Below are 15,719 nucleotides of genomic sequence, written 5' to 3' on the forward strand. Positions count from 1 at the left end.
AGTATGTCTTTTATGTGTATCGGCCGCACATGGCCCGTAGCTGCACTTTTTTAGTCTTTAAGTGTTTTAATCCAAAACAAAAGTTCAGATTAAGTCCACATGAAGGACTAACTGCATAGAACATTGAACTTCTTAAATGGATGCATCATTTAATAGGGTGTAAGAAAAAGCATCCACACCGCTACTAACCATTCTCCCCAGTGCTTTCAAATACTAACAACGGTTAAAGTGATTTATTCCAAACGTCATCGTATGTGAGCTTTTTCCTTTACAACTAAGTTTTATAAATCCCTTAAAATAGGGCACTTAGGATAGAAATACTCCTTCACTATGGTGGAATTAATGTATGTTAATGAAGTAGCCGGCTGTGGGGTTGTTTAAATACCTAAATACTCAGACCTACATATAATCAATTCTCGGTTATCTATGATAACGGGGAAAGAGATGGAATTATAAATCAACAAATACAGCAAACCCACAAATGTCCCCCAAACTATTTCTACCCAGTAGCTTCACTCTACAACTACCTAACTTCTTACCAGAACAGATGGAAGTCGCAAACCCACCGCCCTTCCCCTCTCTGCCTGGAGCGCAGAGCAATACCGAATGGTCGTGGAGACAAAGGGAAGAGAAGCAACGTGGATAACTGAGAAGGAGCACATAGACGGACCTGCCCTGAGCGCACCGACGGACAGGAGGAATTCTACACCCCAACCGTGAGCAAACTCGTGTTCATCTGCCAGAGCCCCAAATTCCCGCTTGTGTGCAACCGTCGAAAGCATGCCCTGACCTGAACTGGGGTGGGGAGCACATCAAATATTGGTTATGTCTGCTACAGCGCACCCACGATCCATATTCTGATTCTTGTGCCCAATGTGGGAATTACCAAAAAAAAAAAAAAAAAAAAAAGAAAAGAAAAAAAACAACAACCAAAAAAACACCCAAGAAAACAAAAAACAAAAAGAAACACAGAGCACATGTAAAGGAAAATTAAAAAAGCTGGAAGTGTCACCCCTTCGTCAAAAGCACACCAACTCCTATTTCCTTTGAGTAACAGAGAAACACGTCAAATCCTCTCGTCTGATCTCTCTTTGAAAAGAAGAACACGCACATCACACATTTACACTGGTTTACTAAAAAGGGGGGCGGGCTTACAGTTAAAAAAAAAAAAGAAAGAAAACGGAGAGGATGGTTCGAGTGTAACAATACTGATTCAAAACTGAAATGGAAGACAGTTTCTCCCTAGAATACTTTAGGGTTGTTCAGAGTCCTTTTCCATAAAAGGAATATACTTGAAACACATCCCAGTTAGGTGAGATGAGATTGCTAAAATACATACAGAACTAAAAAAAAAAAAAAAAGAAAAAAAAATCAAAAAACCCAGTCCATTTAATCTTTTAAACTCCTAAAGTTTCACGTTGGTTGGCAGCCTTTCCCCTAACGCCTACTGCATCACTGCAAGGAATTTGCTTTCTTCCGCGAGGGAGGTCAGCAGCGAGCTCATGTCCCCGATGGCCATGTTGGTGGTGCTCACCGACAGCGCGGGCAGTGGCAGGGACGTGCGTGGCGTGGTGAGGCGGGAGGAGCTGTGGGAAAGGTTCTGAATGATGCTGGGGCTCAGGGCTCCTGACATCAGGCTGGCGTGGTCCCCGTCGTCTATGATCGCGTCAAAATCAATCTGCACCCCTTCCAGGTCGTGGCTGTCGAGGCTGTCAACTGTGCTCGTCACCTGGTTAGCACCTGGGGAGAGTAATTCAGAGTGTTCGGCGCCGGGCCCCTGGAGCAGGCAGTTGGCTTCCGAAATGGAGAACGAACCCATTTTCATGTCCTGCTGACTGAAGCCAACGGTTTGGTCATAGAACTGACCAGAGTAACTCTGCGCGTTAGAACAGAGCGGATGGGGCTGCCCTTGCGTCTCCAGCTTGACGCCGTTCACCCTGCAGGTCTGACTGGTGTCACTGAGCTGTCCCTGCTGCAGAGCGAGGCCGCCCCTCAGCACGGCCTGGCGCCTGCCGCCCCCATAGCCGGCACAGGGCTGGTAGCCCCTGGCAGCTGCCAAGCTGGACGGCTGACCGCCGAGGCAGGCAGGCCCCAGCAGGCCGCCCTCCAGCCCTTGATAGACGTTGGCGTGTGAGGTAGCGCTAACCTGCCCCAGCATCTGCTGACCGGCGCGGCCTGCCCCTTGGTGGTGCATGCCGTCGTTGAGTAGCTGAGGGGCCAGGTAGCCCTGGCCCACCAGGTCTTGGGGCGCCATGCCATTCACGGCGCTGCCCGCTGACTCGCTGGGTACCACCGACAGGCCAAAATCTGGCTGGCCCCCGTTGCCCTGCGCCACGGTGCTTTTCAGCTTTGCCGCTTGAACCCCAGCACCGCAGGCCCCGTCGAGCAAGCCGGGGGCCCCGGGCTGCCTGCTGAGGCAGTTCCCATACAGCTGGGCCTTGTAGGGCTGTTCATGGAAGGCGTTTCCATTGGTGCCTGGCCCGCTGCTGTGGCTCGCCAAGTGCTCCGGGCCGCCGTACGAGCCGCCGTGCTCTGCGAGGGTCGGGTACCCCCCAGCTGGGCCGGCCCCATTCCTCAAGGGGTTCTGTGGGTGGACGCCCACGTTGCCGTATAAGCCGAAGGCTCGAGCCTGCTGCGCCGCGGACCGCTGGCCGCACTTCAGCTTGGAGGAGCACAGGTCGGCGCTGCCGGAGCTGACCTCATTCCACTGAATGGGCAGGTCGGGTTTGCTGGCTTCGGGGCAAGGCTGCTCCAGCGGCCGGTACGGCTGGCCGGCGTGGGGGTCTGGCAGCCCGCGGGGGTCGAAGTCTCCATGCCCACTCCCCAGGCCGGGCCCGTGGGGCACTTTGCCGTCGTCAGAGACGGCGCTTTGGAAGGGCTGCTCATACCCTGCTTGGTTCTGGGAATTTAAATACTGCACCACATCATCGGGCAAGAAATCCTCATCGTTCAGGCTCACATCGGCGTCCACGGTCAAGGACTCCAGGGTGACGTTCTCGGCGATGCTCGGAGGACAGGGAGACGGCGGGAAGTGGCGGGGCTGGCCGCCCTCAGGCCGAGTGTAGTTCTGCAGCACTAAGTTCCGCTTTTCCAGGGACGGAGGCAACGCCGGGGGGTTGAAGCTGTGCAGGCTGGTGAAACGCTGCACCCGGGGCAGGGAGAGGCTCTCGGACACCGTCCTCACCGGGTCGCTGGCCCTCCTCACGCCGTTGCCCAGCGCGTCGGCGGGCAGCAGCGGCCGGCGGCCGTAACTGTGGGCGCCCCCGTCGCTACACCTCCGTGGGGGGTGCACGGGAGGCAGGGCCCCCGCCGGCTCCCTGGCGTCCCCGAGCAGGGCCATCCTGGTCTTCAGGCTCATCCTCTCCATGTTGGGCAGCGGGGTGGGGGGCGGCCCGCCCGTGGCCGCCGCGTACTTGGCTTTCAGGCGGTACTGCTGCGCCGGCGTGAGGCTGAGCAGGCTGGGCAGGCCGTCCCCCTGGCTGGCCTCGCTGGACCTGCGCGAGGCGTCGGTGGAGATGGGGTCGTAGGAGTCGGCCACGCTCACGTTCTGGGGCCGGCCCTCGGCCTGGGACGCCTCGCTGGATCTCCGGCTGGAGAAGCAGGGGGAGATGCCCGAGGAGCGGCGGCTGCTCAGATAGGCCGAGCTGATGGTGCTGGTGCTGCTGTCCCTCCGGCTCAGCGTGTTCAGCACGGTGATGTCCACACCAGAAAGGTCGCTTCTGTTCGGGAGAAGAGTCATGGGCCCGCCCAAGCTGCAGCTGGTGCCGGGCTGCGTGCCTGCGGAGAAAGGGTGGGAGACGCGTTCATGTCGGGCGGGCTGCAAACAGGGCAGGGTGCAGGACGGGGCGAAACTAGATCTGGTTTCCCTGGGCCCGGCAGTGTCTGCCCCAGCCAGCACCCTCTGCTGTGCGGCCCCAAAGGGCCCAGGCAACAGGGAAGGAGTGGGTGCGGCTGCGTGCGTAGAAACTGCTTGCGAGTCTGCGGGAAAGCGTGCAGACCCCTGGCTGAATCGGAGCAGTAAGCACAGCCTGGATCACTTGAGCTCCTTCTCAGGTGTAGGACACAGTGCTCCGGGGACATTGGCAAGTCCAAGGCCAAAGGCTTTTATTCACTGTCAGCTCAGAAGCAAAAGCTGACGTGGGGCTGCCCATGCGAAAGGCTGCCTGGCTTTCCTTGCCCTGGGAACACGTCAGTCAAGGGGGCTGCTGACCTCCCGGGTGCAGACGGGAGACCAGATGTCTCTGCAGGAGAGATGTGCTCAGCCCGGTGCGACAGTTACAACCTCCCCGTGAGAACGAGTCATGCACCCTGTGAGCACACCGTTAGCTACCTTCTGTGGCGGTAATATCCCCTTACCACCTGCTCTCCAGAAAGGCAACACCGACGTGTATGGGGACAGTATCATTTTAGGACCGGGGGACACACCAGCACACACTGAGCCTGGAACCTCTCACAGCGGCTCAGGTGCACGGACAGAACCGAGAGCCCGGAGCCGACATGAGGGGGGGCACGGGACTCACCGTTTCCTATGAGAGGAGAGACTGCAGGGGCTTTGGGGGGTAGAATGGGGTTCAGTCGTGGAAGCATTCCATTCACTTGTTTGAGCCTTTCTAGTTTTACGTGCTCCATCCATCTGGTCCCTGCCGGGTTCCTCCTGGCTTGCAAGGCGAGGGCGGTGGTGGCAGTGGAAATGGTCGAGTCCATGATTGGGGTTTCGTCAATGGCCCCGAGGTCTCCCACACCACCTCCGTCGGTCAGAGGAAGCTCGAGCCCACTGTTGGAATAGTTGCTGATGGGGGACTGTTGGCTGCTGCATGAAGACTGACCACCAGGGCTTGGCTGAGATGTCTGCTGGGGTTAAGAGCAAAGGAAAGAGATGTTACCGGGAAGGAGAATGGAAAGGGAGCCAAAAACGAGAGCTCATGCAGACCTAGACCCACAGGGTGCTCTGGGAGTGGAGTGAGGAGAACTGTGAGCCGGTGAATGGAGGCGGCCTCTCTCGACCGCAGCGGCTGATGGGATGCCAGGCGGATGTGCAGTAGGGGCAATGGAAGCGGGGCGTGCTGAACGGGGGGGTGACTGGCACGACCTCAGCCACGGAATCCTGCCCCAGATGCCAAGTCTGCAAACAGGCTTCCTCAGCTCTAATCCCACTTGCACGACTTGACCTGACTTGATTTTTTGGACAAAACAGTCACTCTAAACCTCGGTTTCCTTATCTACAAAATGGGGACAACTTACTTATCTTCAGGATTGTGGTGGGAATTAAGTGTGAGGCTCAGAGAGCACATGACATATAAAAAGACCTGGGAAATGGTTCCTGATTGGCTCTGAGAACTTTCGCGGTTCATCTTATCCCAGGTGGCTTTCATCCACAGCATCCGTGGAAGAGGGGTGCTCGAGGCACACACTACCTCCTCTCCTGCAAGACCCTCTCTGAGCTGCTCAGGGCTCCTTCCCCAAGCTCTCTGTAACCTCTCCCCCTTCTATCTACACTCGCGTGCTCTCTAGCACCCCAACCAGGCTGTGTGTAAAGGCAGCTCTAAGAGGAAAAATTTCAATTGCTTAGCTGCTGCTGTACCCAGAGGCGAAGAAGGGCTGCAAGTTACAGGCGTCCGAGTCTGGGGAATTATCTAACCTTTCCCCTAAAGGGCCCTGGCGTTTCTCTAGGAGAATCAGGCAACGTTTTCCTAACCACAACTGTGTGGACTGTTTAAGCCAGTTCTGCAAGTTAGAAACTTGATCCAGTGCACTGGCTTTCCATCAGGGAAAGGACCACCCACCCCGGGGCTCCTGGAGATGGGGAGCAGAGGAGAGCTGGCTGTCCTCAGGTCTGGGGGGGGGGCACCATATAAAACGGCCCTCAATGGCCAGTCTGCACAACCTAGAAGCACTCCACCTAAAATTCCACTGGTTGATAAACAGCATAACCCCTTTTGCGTGGATAAGAAAAGTGATGTGCGGAGAAGTTCAGTGACTGCCCAAAGTCACAAAGTCAATGCTACAACCAGCCTAGACTCCCCGCCCAGCATGACTTCCAGTTCTCCACGGAGCCCTCTCCAGCGTTCCTGTAACCACTGGAGCCTGACAGCAGCCCGAAAAGCAAATTCCCCGGGGAGAGAGAACCACACACACTCAGTTACGGACTCCCATGTTGTCCCAAGTGGGGTGCACAGCGCTGTCGGGAAGGGGTTTTAGGCAGAGGTCTTCTCAGTGGAACCCATCACACTCATTCTGCAACCACATACATAGAGCCAAGCAGATGAACACTTTCTAAGTGAGTGCCACGTGATACACTGAGTTTGTCCTGGGCAACCAAGCAGAGCCAAAGAAGATACACAAGTCTGATTGTGAGTTCGGGAAGCCTTGCTCACGTTTTGCTTCCATAGAATCCTGGGGCGCCAGGCCACCTGCTCCTTCCCAAGGTACTTGGAGCATGCAGGACTTTGGAGGTTTTTGACTCTTGGACTGTCAGCTCAGAGTGTGTGCAGGTGAATCTGTGTGTGTGTGTGTGTATGCACACACGCATGGCAGACTCATGCTTCCCCAGGGCACGGAAAGAGCCACAAATGCATTTATAACCAGAGAGCTGCTCAGAGGCGCTCAGACCTTTCGATACAGATTAAACTGCAAACAACAAATGTGTCCAGATCGTCCTCAAAGAGTGATGTACCCGTCTGGTCCCAGAATGAATTTACGTGTGTCAATTTGATAATGAAATAGTCTTTGAGAACATCTGCTTGGTCGGCCGGCCGCCATGTGTTATGAGCACCTAGACAAATAGAACAATGAATTTCACCATCTAACTCCACATTTCCACATGCTGAATGTTCAAAACACATTGTTTCTATGTCCGAAACGTAGCTGAGTGATGTTCTCTACCAAAGATATCACAAAGCACAAAAACTAAAGAAAAATCAAACGCATACAAGTTAAACGTTAAAACGAACACAAAACAAAAAGAGCAGAGAAGCCAAAATTCCCTCACCTTATTACCCACTGTCCTTAGGAAGTGAGAACAAGACATTTAGGAGCATGACACAGAAGAGATGTGGGATTAATAAGAAAAAAGAAGAAAGAATTTAATTCATAGCACGATGATCAAAGACACGTTTTTAAAGACAGAATATTAGAAATGTAAATCTCATATGCATTAGTAAATGTCTACGAAGCAAACTACTTATATTTATATGTATGTGGACACATTCAGACAAAAGAGTCTCCTGTAGGAAATTTGATTAATTTATTAGCCTAGGTTTATTAACCTATAAAATATGGAGCCTTGTCTCAATCTCTAGGATCCTTTCTAGCCTATGTTTCTATGATTTCATTACTTTATAAAATAGTTCACACCTTGGGGCATCTCAGATATCACTAAGCCAAATAACTATACATCCTTCTTTCTACCGATTTTCTTTTTAAATAATGGGTGTTTGGAGAGGAGCTGACAAATTTTCTTGAGCTAGGGGTACACATTAATGGTACAAGAGACTCTGGGTCCTTAGGATGTCCGAAGAACATAAATCATTGCCTTCTTAAAATTTTTTTTATTTTTTAAAACATTGTCTTTTGATGACATAATCTAGGAGACTACCAATTCATTTTCCTTGTTTCATTAAACACTTGAGGATGAACTGTTGAATGCTCTGGATGTTGTATAGGTGGACTTAATTTTAGGAAACGGATATGTGGTCCCCCCAGAAAAGTATGTACAATACCGCTTACGAACGGATTAATTTTAAAGTATGGTGATGAGTCATAACACATACATCGACTTTTGACTAAGGTGCTTTTTAAAAGCAAAATACAGCTACCCGCTGGGAAGTTATGATAGATCTGGATAGCTTATTTCTATTATTTTTGACTACACTTAATGTCTCTTTCTAAAACTCTTAAACTCAGTAAGTCAACTAAAATGCGAACGATCATTAAATTCCACTCGCTCAACTCCGGAATCGTATGTGCGCATTATTTCCTACCCATACGTACTGCTGCGTGGGGACATCACTCAGGAACTCCTAGGATGTCCATCCAATTGCTGGACTTTTCTAATTTTAAGGAGATACTTTCTGAGACTGAGTAGAGCTATGCCGGCCTGACCACTCCCGAGCATCTGGAAATCCAAGCACACGACTTCTATCTGGTACGTGTCTCCATATAGGGAGCGCCGGACAAGACCCCGACACATTGGTGGAGCTTCAAATACAAATGTACCGAAGCTTTTTCAAAAGCTACTCTTGTCATTCTTCTCGTTGCCTTTCTTACAGTTGTAGACGTTTTAGTACGGCACATACTTAATGAAAAAAAAATCACCGAGGGAAGTTTGAAAGAAGCTGCAACAGTAGCATAATCACATACATCAGTCTGGTGGCTGGTAAGTCCCCAAACCAGTATGAGTTCTCATTTGAAAGCTGCCTCCCTTGCTCTTCTCCTCCTTGGTTCGGGCACCACTGCAGAAATGGTCTCCCGTCTATCAAGCCCATCCCTAGCCGGGCACTGGAGTTGGCTTTTCTAAAAATCAGCTGTGCCATGTCATTAGCCGGCACTGGTACGGTATAAGCCTTTTTCCTCCTCACTCGTTTTTACTCCTGCACAGCGTCCTGGGGCCCCGCGGCTCCTGCTGCAATGCCAGGCCCTGCTCCCTCCCCCTCCTGAGTGCTGAACCTGAGGGCCATCCCCTCCCTTGCTACCCCCATCACATCCTCAAGGGTGCTGGTGGTGTGTCCCCCTCTCGAATGCTCTGACCCAGACTCGTGTGAAATCACACCGAGTTGTCAGTATTTGCTTTTTGGCGGTCTGTCTATCCCACGGGACTATAGACGCCTAAAGAATAGGAACAGTGGCTTATTTATCTCAGGGTCACCAGGGCAAAGCACAAAGCAAAAGACATGTTTACAGGAAGACGGAATGGCTGATTTTCTACATTACAGGTCTACTGAAAATGTAGACAGGCATGCCTTTCTTTCTACCTGCCACGCAGCGCATGGTTCCAGATTGATCTTAAAAACCAGTTAGCAAACCTTGATGCTCTTTTCGGAGTTATTCTATGCTGATTAACCTTAAGTAAGGAATCCGGGTCTCCGAGCTCCTGACCCCTTCACTCGGAGAGCCTAATGCAGTGAGGAGCCGGGAGGTCTAGTCGCTCCTCATGCCCTCGGTGACTTTTTATAAAATGACCTAGGATGGCTTGGGGACAAGCAGAAGGAAACTGAATGACATACCATGGGCTTCTCTGCCTTGACTGCTTTCACTTGGAGGCATTCTTCCCGCTTTGAGGTAGTGTTGCTGAGGTCCTTCTGCTCCCCAAGGGCTCCCTGAGTCTGCCGGCCGGGCGACCGGGACTGTGAATGGCTGCCGGAATCGCGTGGTGGGGGGGGCCGAGGATGTATGTCCCCACGCTGCTTTTTGGTGACATGAGCCTCTGGGCCATGCACTGTCTTCACGTGTTTCCGGAGGGAACTCGGGTCTGTGTAGCGCTTCGTGCAGCCTGGGATTTTACACACATACGGTTTCTGCCAAAAGCCACAAGGATGAAATAAGAGATTGTTATTAAAGCGTTAATACCCCAGCCCAATAGTCTCGGGGATGCACACCGTCCCTTTAATTCTTTCAAAGCACTTCCACCAAGCTGGGAGGTGTTCAGACACCTTTAGGTACTAAGGGTTAATAAAGGCCATTTGAGCACTGTTCAGGGGCCAGCGAATCTAGCTTTAATAGACTATTATTCTAGAAAGTGCTCCAGGAGAGCTAAAATGTGCAAATTGCCCGTATGTTCTTGGGAACATTTATCCTATGAGTAGGAAGAAGGATCTTGGTGCCCTGGCAGCCACTCAATAGGTATTTGAAGATGATTGGGGCACCTGGGGGGCTCAGTCAGTTGGGTGTCTGCCTTCGGCTTGGGTCCTGATCTCGGGGTCCTGGGATCAAGCCCCACGTCGGGCTCCCTGCTCGGCAGGGAGCCTGTTTCTCCCTCTCCCCCTGCCTGCTGCTCTCCCTGCTTGTTCTCTCTCTCTCTATCAAATAAATAAATAAAATCTAAAAAAATTAAAAAAAGTGAAGACGGTGACAGTGAAGATGATGGTGATGGTGACAACTACGGAAGAAGGCTTAGACACCCATCACCTCATCAGAAGAACACTCTATGCCTTTGGAGAGTTTGTGTGAAAAAATTTCTTAGGGATGTCCTGGTTCTCAGATCAAAAATCACTACACCCTTTTTGAAAATGTGCTCTCTGCACACAGACGTAGTAAAAAAAAATTGCCTACCGCTTCTTCCGTGTTAGGTATCACTAAAATATGTCCATTTGGCTTGCATTACAACTGTGTGGGATGGTCGGGGCTCGGAATATCCCGAACCTTTCTAATTCTCAAAGCTGTAAAGCCCTGTTCGACCGTCTACGAATGCTCACTCACAACCTGGGAAGGGCTGATGGGTGGTGTCCTGGAAATGAGGATTCCTGTCTGGCTCTGCTCCTGAGTACTAAGGCCTGTGAATTATTCCATGTCCCATGTGGGCCAGTGATCAAACCTACTAAGGCAGTCATTAAAAACTCTACAGATGCTTACAGCTAAATTATTTACCCAAATCACAGAATCGTTGGCGTTTACTCACGACCAACTTCAAAACGGAGATTCTGTTCCCCTGGCTTGAAATATAATATATTCACGAATCCCTATAAGACTATGTATCTATGTAGACCAAAGACGAGCTATTAGGTAAGTGACAGTCCGAAAAAGCATGATCAGTATAATGTACCCATTATATTAAAAAAAAGATGCTCTGTCTTATAGAATGTATGTGTCTAAAAGATGCTTTTTCACTAAAAGCCCAAGAACAGACCGAGAGCTACGTAAAATGATGAAATGTCCTAATGTAGTGAAGACTCCGAAAATTATCCCAAGAGACTTCACCTCCAAATCTGAGATTCTTTTGGGGAGAATTGATTCCCATTAACCATGAATTACTTCTATTCAGGGGCTGGTGTGATTTGCGGCACATATATAATGAAACGAGCGCATCGACTTCTATGCATTAGGACAGAAGAATGGCTCCAGGATGAGTGCTATTACCTCACAGCGTCCTGACCTCGGCCCTGCGCTGCGCCCCGCCCCGCCCCGCCGTGACAGGCTGATCCATCAGCGGGCACACTGGGCTGTATGGTGCCGATGTCGGGGGGCAGGGGGGCGCGGGGAGAGAGCCCCAAGCCAGGCCAGCATTACACGTCTGAGGAGCTACTCTTCCCGAAACGACTGCACGAGTATACTCTGGGTTGGCTTGGAAATGAGGACACGGCCAGAGGAGGAAAGTTTTTGCTTGTGATCAACGACTGAAATGAAATATCACTGTAGGTGGGGACAAGTGTTGTCCGTCTCACTGAGTCACCTGTGTCTCTTGTCCTCGATGTTCAACTCTTGCCACGGTCGTTTCCTTTTTGACTCACTCAACTGAAACGTACTTTTGTGGAAGAGTTGTTCTGTTTTTTACTTGACTTCGAGCATTTATCCAACGACTTTTTCAATCAACAGTTAATGGTCCTCACTATAGGCAAGACTCTGAGAACATCAAGTTATATACTGCAGGATTTAATGTCCAGAGTTGCAAAATATGCAGGAAAAATAAGACAGCATGTAATTATCCCCAGTCCCAAGTATGAAGGCCACAGAAGGATGTGGCCGGGGGACAATCATTTTGTAGCTGGGATGACTGTGGGGGGCATCAGTTACTAGGTTTTTATATCTGGGTATAACGCCCAGTTCGTGGGGTCTAAGGGTGAAATAAGACAATATATGAAACGCTCATCACAATGTGTTTGTTGCACTGAGTCATTAATCCGTGAACAGCACTTTATTAGGAGGCAGCTCAGGAGCTGGGTCCTGAACGGAGGCCAAGATTCTGAGGGATAAAAATGAAGGTAAGAGGATGTGAAAAGAAAAGCCACAGTCCAGAGGCAGGACCGCTTCATGCATGTCGGTGTGGCCATCCGGTTCCACGCATGGCCACAGAGGTAATTAGGTCAAGCCTGGAAGGGCAGGCTTGGGGCCGCCAGCAGCCACAAGCCTAGAGAGTCTAAACTTTTCCTCTAGGAAAGAGGAAGCCATTGGAACATTCTGGAGAGGGAGACAGAACCGACTCAGAGCTCAAGGATACTTGTCTAATGTGGTTCTGGGGGGACATGAGCTATGTGGTCTATGTCGGGATCCCTGGCAGAGGCCACTGCTATGGCCCCAAATGGGGGAGGCAGCTAGGGGTGCAGAAGGAAGGTCAGACTGGCCTCCTGAATGGGACTGACGCCCCTCCTGTTTGAGTCCACAGCATTCTGTTCTGCACCCAGAACAGCAAAGTGTGCGCTCGAGATTTGTTTAGGGAAGGATTGAAAGTACAAATAAGAGAGAGGAAATAAATGAAAGAAGATGTCTAGATTTATCCAGGACCGGCTCATGACACAAATCTAGATTCTTAATTTTGGTGGATATGAAACCGTCCATCATCCATATGGGGGGCCAAAGCCCTGCGTGGTCAAGGTGGTTGATTTATTTTAGACACACTGCTCAACCCTGGTGAAAGCTATGATTGGACAGGCTATCTTCTATCTCATAATGGACAGACACTCATACGGTGCTGCACTCCTCCCCTCACAGAAGTGGGTAAGCTCAGCACTAATGCATTTAAGCAAACAGCTGTGCACATAATTTAAATCCGTAAGAAAGATAAAAAGCTGAGAAGTATGTGTGTATGTGTGCGCTGCTGACCCTAACACACCCGCTGGCCCCATTTCCCCACAATAACAGGAGGGCCACTTGGCCTAAAAATCTATAGGAATGAATACCTTCTAAATTTCTTGTCACAACTGTACTTAAATATGTGGAGTGCAGTTAAGCATATTAATTTAATTCAAACTTAATCGAATCCTCTAAAACATTTTAAATTGAGATGTAATCCACATACCATAAAAAGAACCCTTGTAAATGGCACAATTCAGTGGCAGTTCGTACATCCACAATCTTGTGCAGCTGTCACCACTTAATCAAATTCCAGAATATTTCCAACATCCCCCAAAGAAATCCTGTACCTCTTAGCAGTCACCCCTGCTCCCTTCCCTCAGCCTCTGGCAGCCACTGATCTCCTTTCCGTCTCCACGGATTTGCCTAGAACCCCTTAACCTTTGCACAAAACAAGAACAGCAGATTGCACTGCAACCACTGTATGTAGTAAAGACATTTTTGACATAAAAAAATGGAGATGCGGCATCTCCCCTAATGTACCCTCCAACAGCTGATTAATAATGAGATTCCTAATGACCTAAGTCTCCTTATTCTGCCACGACCCTTCCAAAAAGAGTCTGTACTGTGAACGTGCCCCTATGAGCTGAAGTGTGTGTGTGTAAGAAAAGTGTAGGTCATCCCATTAAAGACGTGTTTTTTCTGTCCCCTAAGCTGAAGGGACACTTGGCGAGGACCTTAAAGTCAATGGTCCCTGAGCTACTAAGCCAGGTCAAGTGCTCCTTCTCTCACACATGTCAAGCAAACTGATGACCTCCTCAGTGGGGCAGAACTATGCCTCATGTTAAGAAATTCTGGCTCAATACCCCACTTCTATGCAAAATGTGGGGAGCTTTTTTGTGAACCTCTAGATTCATTCAAGAGAAGGCTTCACAGAGGAGCCAGAACGTTGAGCTAGACCTTCCAAGAGAACTCAAAGGCCTGGAGGCAGACCTGCATGAAAACCCAGGCAAAATAATGTGAAATCATTGTCATTCTTCATGCTTCTCTGGAATTCTGGGGGGGTAACTATCGACAGGTCCCAGCAACGCAACAGGAACCGCCCCACCAACCATGAAGATTTATCCAATATGCTATCTTAAATAACTGACTAGAAACCATTCTGGCTTTCTGAGAATAGCTCCCGAGAGCCTTGGGAGTTTAGAATGTCTCTGGAAATCACGTGTGGCCAAGGCTGGTTGCCCTGTAGAAGTCTTTTCGGATAGAATGCATTTGAAGATACCACCTGGAGAAAGCAAGGGAGAGTGGCCGTCTTAGCAGTAGCTGTCTGCTGTCAGCACGTTGCTTCTGATCTGTCCTTGCTGCTGAAGCGTCCTCTGCCTGGATTCCTGCTCTTGCCTGCCCAGCCAGCGGGTGGAAGGCCGAAGTTAAATGTTCCTACTATTTCACCAGTAGGTGGCACTTCTGAACAAGGCGAAACTGGCTTGCCAGGGGTCTGAAGTTCCCTCTCTTGGTCAGCATTACTCACCAAACTGGGCCCATTTGGCAGCCGGCCCCACGGAGAAGGCTCCAGGCCTTTACCTGCAGCCTCAGAGCCCACTCCTGCTGGGAAGGGCCAAGAGGAAATGAAATGGAATGGGCCTCGTCTCCACGTGCATTGCCCGGGAGGGCTCTTTGTTTCCACCCTGAGCTCTGGGCCCAAACAGAGTCTTGTGGGGGAGACTCACCTCATTGGAGTGCGTCCGGTTTTGATGCTTGGCGCGATCGGAGGCATTTGAGAAAGCCTTGTTGCAACCTTCGTGCTCACAGACGTACGGTTTCTCTCCAGTGTGAGATCTCAAGTGCGTTTTCAAGTTTTCTAGTCTCGAGTAGGCCTTTGTGCAACCTTCAAACTGAGAACAACAGGTAAATGTGCGTTACTGCACACAATAACGGCTTATGCCCAACCCTCCCTCAAAGTTGATGAAAGACTGACATTTCGAGGGTCAGCAGCTTTTCAAAACCAAGGAACAAAAGTCCACTAAACTCTGCATTATTGGGATTCAGATGGGGCTCAGTGCAGTTCAAGAGACAGCATTTTCAGGGCTACTAAAAAGTCCTGGAGGCTTTTTTTTTTTTTTTTAATAGACCACTCAATGTGGACAATGGGTTTCATTATCTGCTCATTGATCTCCTCAAATTCCCACTGATTTTAGATTCAGCACAAAGTTCACTAATATGGCTTTGTGTCCATACAAAGGCATGGAATTTGATCGTGTTTGTAAAGGGCCTTTAAGATGTAAAGCACAGGACTGAGCTGTGCCCAGTGCGCCTGGAGGCACCTCCGTGAAAGGAGGCTTAGTCCCGGCCGCCTTGTGGGTCTACACCCAGCCACAGGGACAGACTAGGAAGGCAAAGAAAAACTCTTTACAGTCACGTGGGTTCTGTTTTTAAAAGTGAGCTGACGGGTTTCAAGTCAAAGCCGGCACCTCCCTCTGCCTTCAGGTCCTCCAGCGTGATAGGCATTAGTGCTGGGGCAGGCGTGCTGACCACATGCTCCTTCCCAGTGCCCACCAGTGCATCCCGCAGCCGCCCGCCCGCCTGCCACTCTGCTGTCCAACGCGGTAGCTGCATGCCACCAGGGGCATTTATAGTTCCATTTTTTAAAAACAAAATTAAATTTTAAAAATCAGTTCCTTGGTGGCCAGGTCTCCAAAGCACCCAAGGGGCACACGTGGCCCCCAGCTACCTTGTTGGACAATGCAGGTCAGAGCGCTTCTGCTGCCCCCGAAGTGTGGCTGTCAGGGCTCCTTCTCCACTTCTGGCTGCCCCCCCCCCCCATTCCAGAACCCCTTCCCAGGACTCCTGGCATTCATCACAGACCCCGGCTCCTCCCACAACCCGGCCACGCCCCCTCGGCTGGGTCCATCCCTACAGCGGAGGCGCAGGGGCCCGCGGGAAACCCGGAGCCCCAACCTGCCCAGTGGCCCTGCCCGGGTCCCACACCCACAGCCCGCGCC

At 50.7% G+C, this 15,719-nt stretch overlaps 1 protein-coding gene across 3 annotated transcripts in view; it reads right to left on the minus strand.

Moving 5' to 3' along the window:
• Positions 1-1,345: 1,345 nt before the first annotated feature.
• The window catches only part of GLI3 (GLI family zinc finger 3), a 263,705-nt gene continuing 249,331 nt past the window's right edge, over positions 1,346-15,719 (minus strand). For 2 of the 3 annotated variants that reach the window (XM_087861211.1, XM_087861212.1), the window contains exons 12-15: positions 14,448-14,612; positions 9,222-9,512; positions 4,521-4,848; positions 1,346-3,777 (exon numbers count right to left, since the gene is read on the minus strand). In XM_087861211.1, coding sequence (XP_087717337.1) covers positions 1,445-3,777; positions 4,521-4,848; positions 9,222-9,512; positions 14,448-14,612 — 3,117 coding nt within the window. In that variant the 3' untranslated portion in view covers positions 1,346-1,444. Of the gene's footprint in view, positions 3,778-4,520; positions 4,852-9,221; positions 9,513-14,447; positions 14,613-15,719 lie in introns of all 3 variants that reach the window. The other variant, XM_087861210.1, reaches the window with a different exon arrangement.

The sequence above is a fragment of the Ursus americanus genome, chromosome 3 (genome assembly GCF_024610735.1).
Source record: "Ursus americanus isolate L20-20 chromosome 3, mUrsAme1.1.p, whole genome shotgun sequence".
NCBI lineage: Eukaryota > Metazoa > Chordata > Mammalia > Carnivora > Ursidae > Ursus > Ursus americanus.